The sequence below is a fragment of the Ursus maritimus genome, unplaced genomic scaffold, assembly GCF_017311325.1.
Source record: "Ursus maritimus isolate PB19 unplaced genomic scaffold, ASM1731132v1 scaffold_24, whole genome shotgun sequence".
Taxonomy (NCBI): Eukaryota; Metazoa; Chordata; class Mammalia; order Carnivora; family Ursidae; genus Ursus; species Ursus maritimus.
In genome coordinates this window covers 4520282-4521730 of record NW_024424897.1, presented here as the reverse complement: position 1 = coordinate 4521730, position 1449 = coordinate 4520282, and the positions used below count along the sequence as shown (strand labels likewise).

At 65.3% G+C, this 1449-nt stretch overlaps 1 protein-coding gene across 8 annotated transcripts in view; it reads left to right on the top strand.

The window, feature by feature from the left end:
• Positions 1-1449, top strand: part of SEPTIN9 (septin 9) — a 132890-nt gene that overhangs the window by 125227 nt on the left and 6214 nt on the right. For all 8 annotated transcript variants that reach the window (XM_040640142.1, XM_040640141.1, XM_040640148.1 and 5 more), the window contains 2 exons: positions 933-1028; positions 1325-1421. In XM_040640142.1, coding sequence (XP_040496076.1) covers positions 933-1028; positions 1325-1421 — 193 coding nt within the window. The remainder of the gene's footprint in view (positions 1-932; positions 1029-1324; positions 1422-1449) is intronic.

Below are 1449 nucleotides of genomic sequence, written 5' to 3'. Positions count from 1 at the left end.
CCCCCCCCCCCCCCCCCCCCCCCCGCGGGAGCGAGGCTGGTGAGGGGCCATTAGACGCAACATGCCGGGTTTTCCCCAGGTGGAAGAGGAAGCCCAGAGGGGGTGGTCCCCACCGAGGGGACAGGGGGCCTCATCTTCCTTCCCTACCGCGGTCCCACGTCAGGCCGCCATCCACGCAGGAGGGTGCGCCCGGGGCCGCTGCTTCCTAACAGGCCACACATCAGAGCTACCTGGGGGAGCAGGGAGAATGAGGCATCTGGGCCCCGCAGGGCCTCCAACCTGGTGGGCATGAGCCAGGAGACCCTTCAGTCTAATCCCTGGAGCTCCACACGCCCCCCTTGGGCCTCGGCCTACGGGCCCGGGTGCAGGGGATTTTCCCAGCATGCTCGGGGAGGGCTGTGCCCTTGGCGCGGGTGCGTCTGCTGGAGGGAACAGGCACAGTGGCGGGTCCGTGCTTGGGGCAGGAAGGACGGCTGTACGCGGCCCTATCTGTGGGTGGTGCCGTGTTGCAAACGGAGGCAGGTGCATGCTGGGCTGCAGAGGGCCCGTGCAGCTCTCGGGGCCCGCCGTGGCAGGGGGTTCCCAGGTGGAGCTCGAGGGACGACTCGACAACCCGGAGCTGCTGTCGTCTCCGGGTGTGACGGGCCAGGGAGGCAGGACGGGGAGACGCTCGGGACTCCGGTGGACTTGGGTGGACTCAGGTGGCTACACGTGTCTCCGGGCAGGCAGGTGCCTCTGCCTCTGCAGCTGCCTCTCCTCCCCTCAGGAGGCACCAAAACGAGAGAATCAGGGTCACCAGCCCTATGGAGCCTGCCCTTGACCCCAGGCTGGGCGCCCTCACTTTCTGGAGGTCACAGCGCAGTCAGATCCTGGGGGGCCAGTCCAGCTTGCTATGTGGACGGCGCCCACATCTTTCCCCTCTGGATCCCCAGATCACTGCAGACCTGCTGTCCAACGGCATCGACGTGTACCCCCAGAAGGAGTTTGACGAGGACTCGGAGGACCGGCTGGTGAACGAGAAGTTCCGAGTGAGTAGACTGGCCAGATGCTGTTCCCAGAGGTCTCTCTGTTCCTGCTAGAGGACACGGGCGGGGTCTTCCCGCCCTCTCCAGTGGGACTGGGGAAATGGGTGGGATGGCCTTGAGCCATGAGAACGTATTCTCTGGGCCAGAAGGGGTCAGAGCCCAAGTGTTCACATGTGGCTCTCTCAGGCCAAGGGTCTCCGTTCTGGGGGGCCCCGGGCTCAGGACAGCTCCTCCCCGGGGCCCAGGGAGTGGACTGGCGTTTGCACACACGTGACCAGTGCTGCTTGTCCCTCTCCCAGGAGATGATCCCGTTCGCCGTGGTGGGCAGTGACCATGAGTACCAAGTGAATGGGAAGAGGATCCTTGGAAGGAAAACCAAATGGGGGACCATCGAAGGTAATCGTCAAGCTGCTGGGGCCTCCAT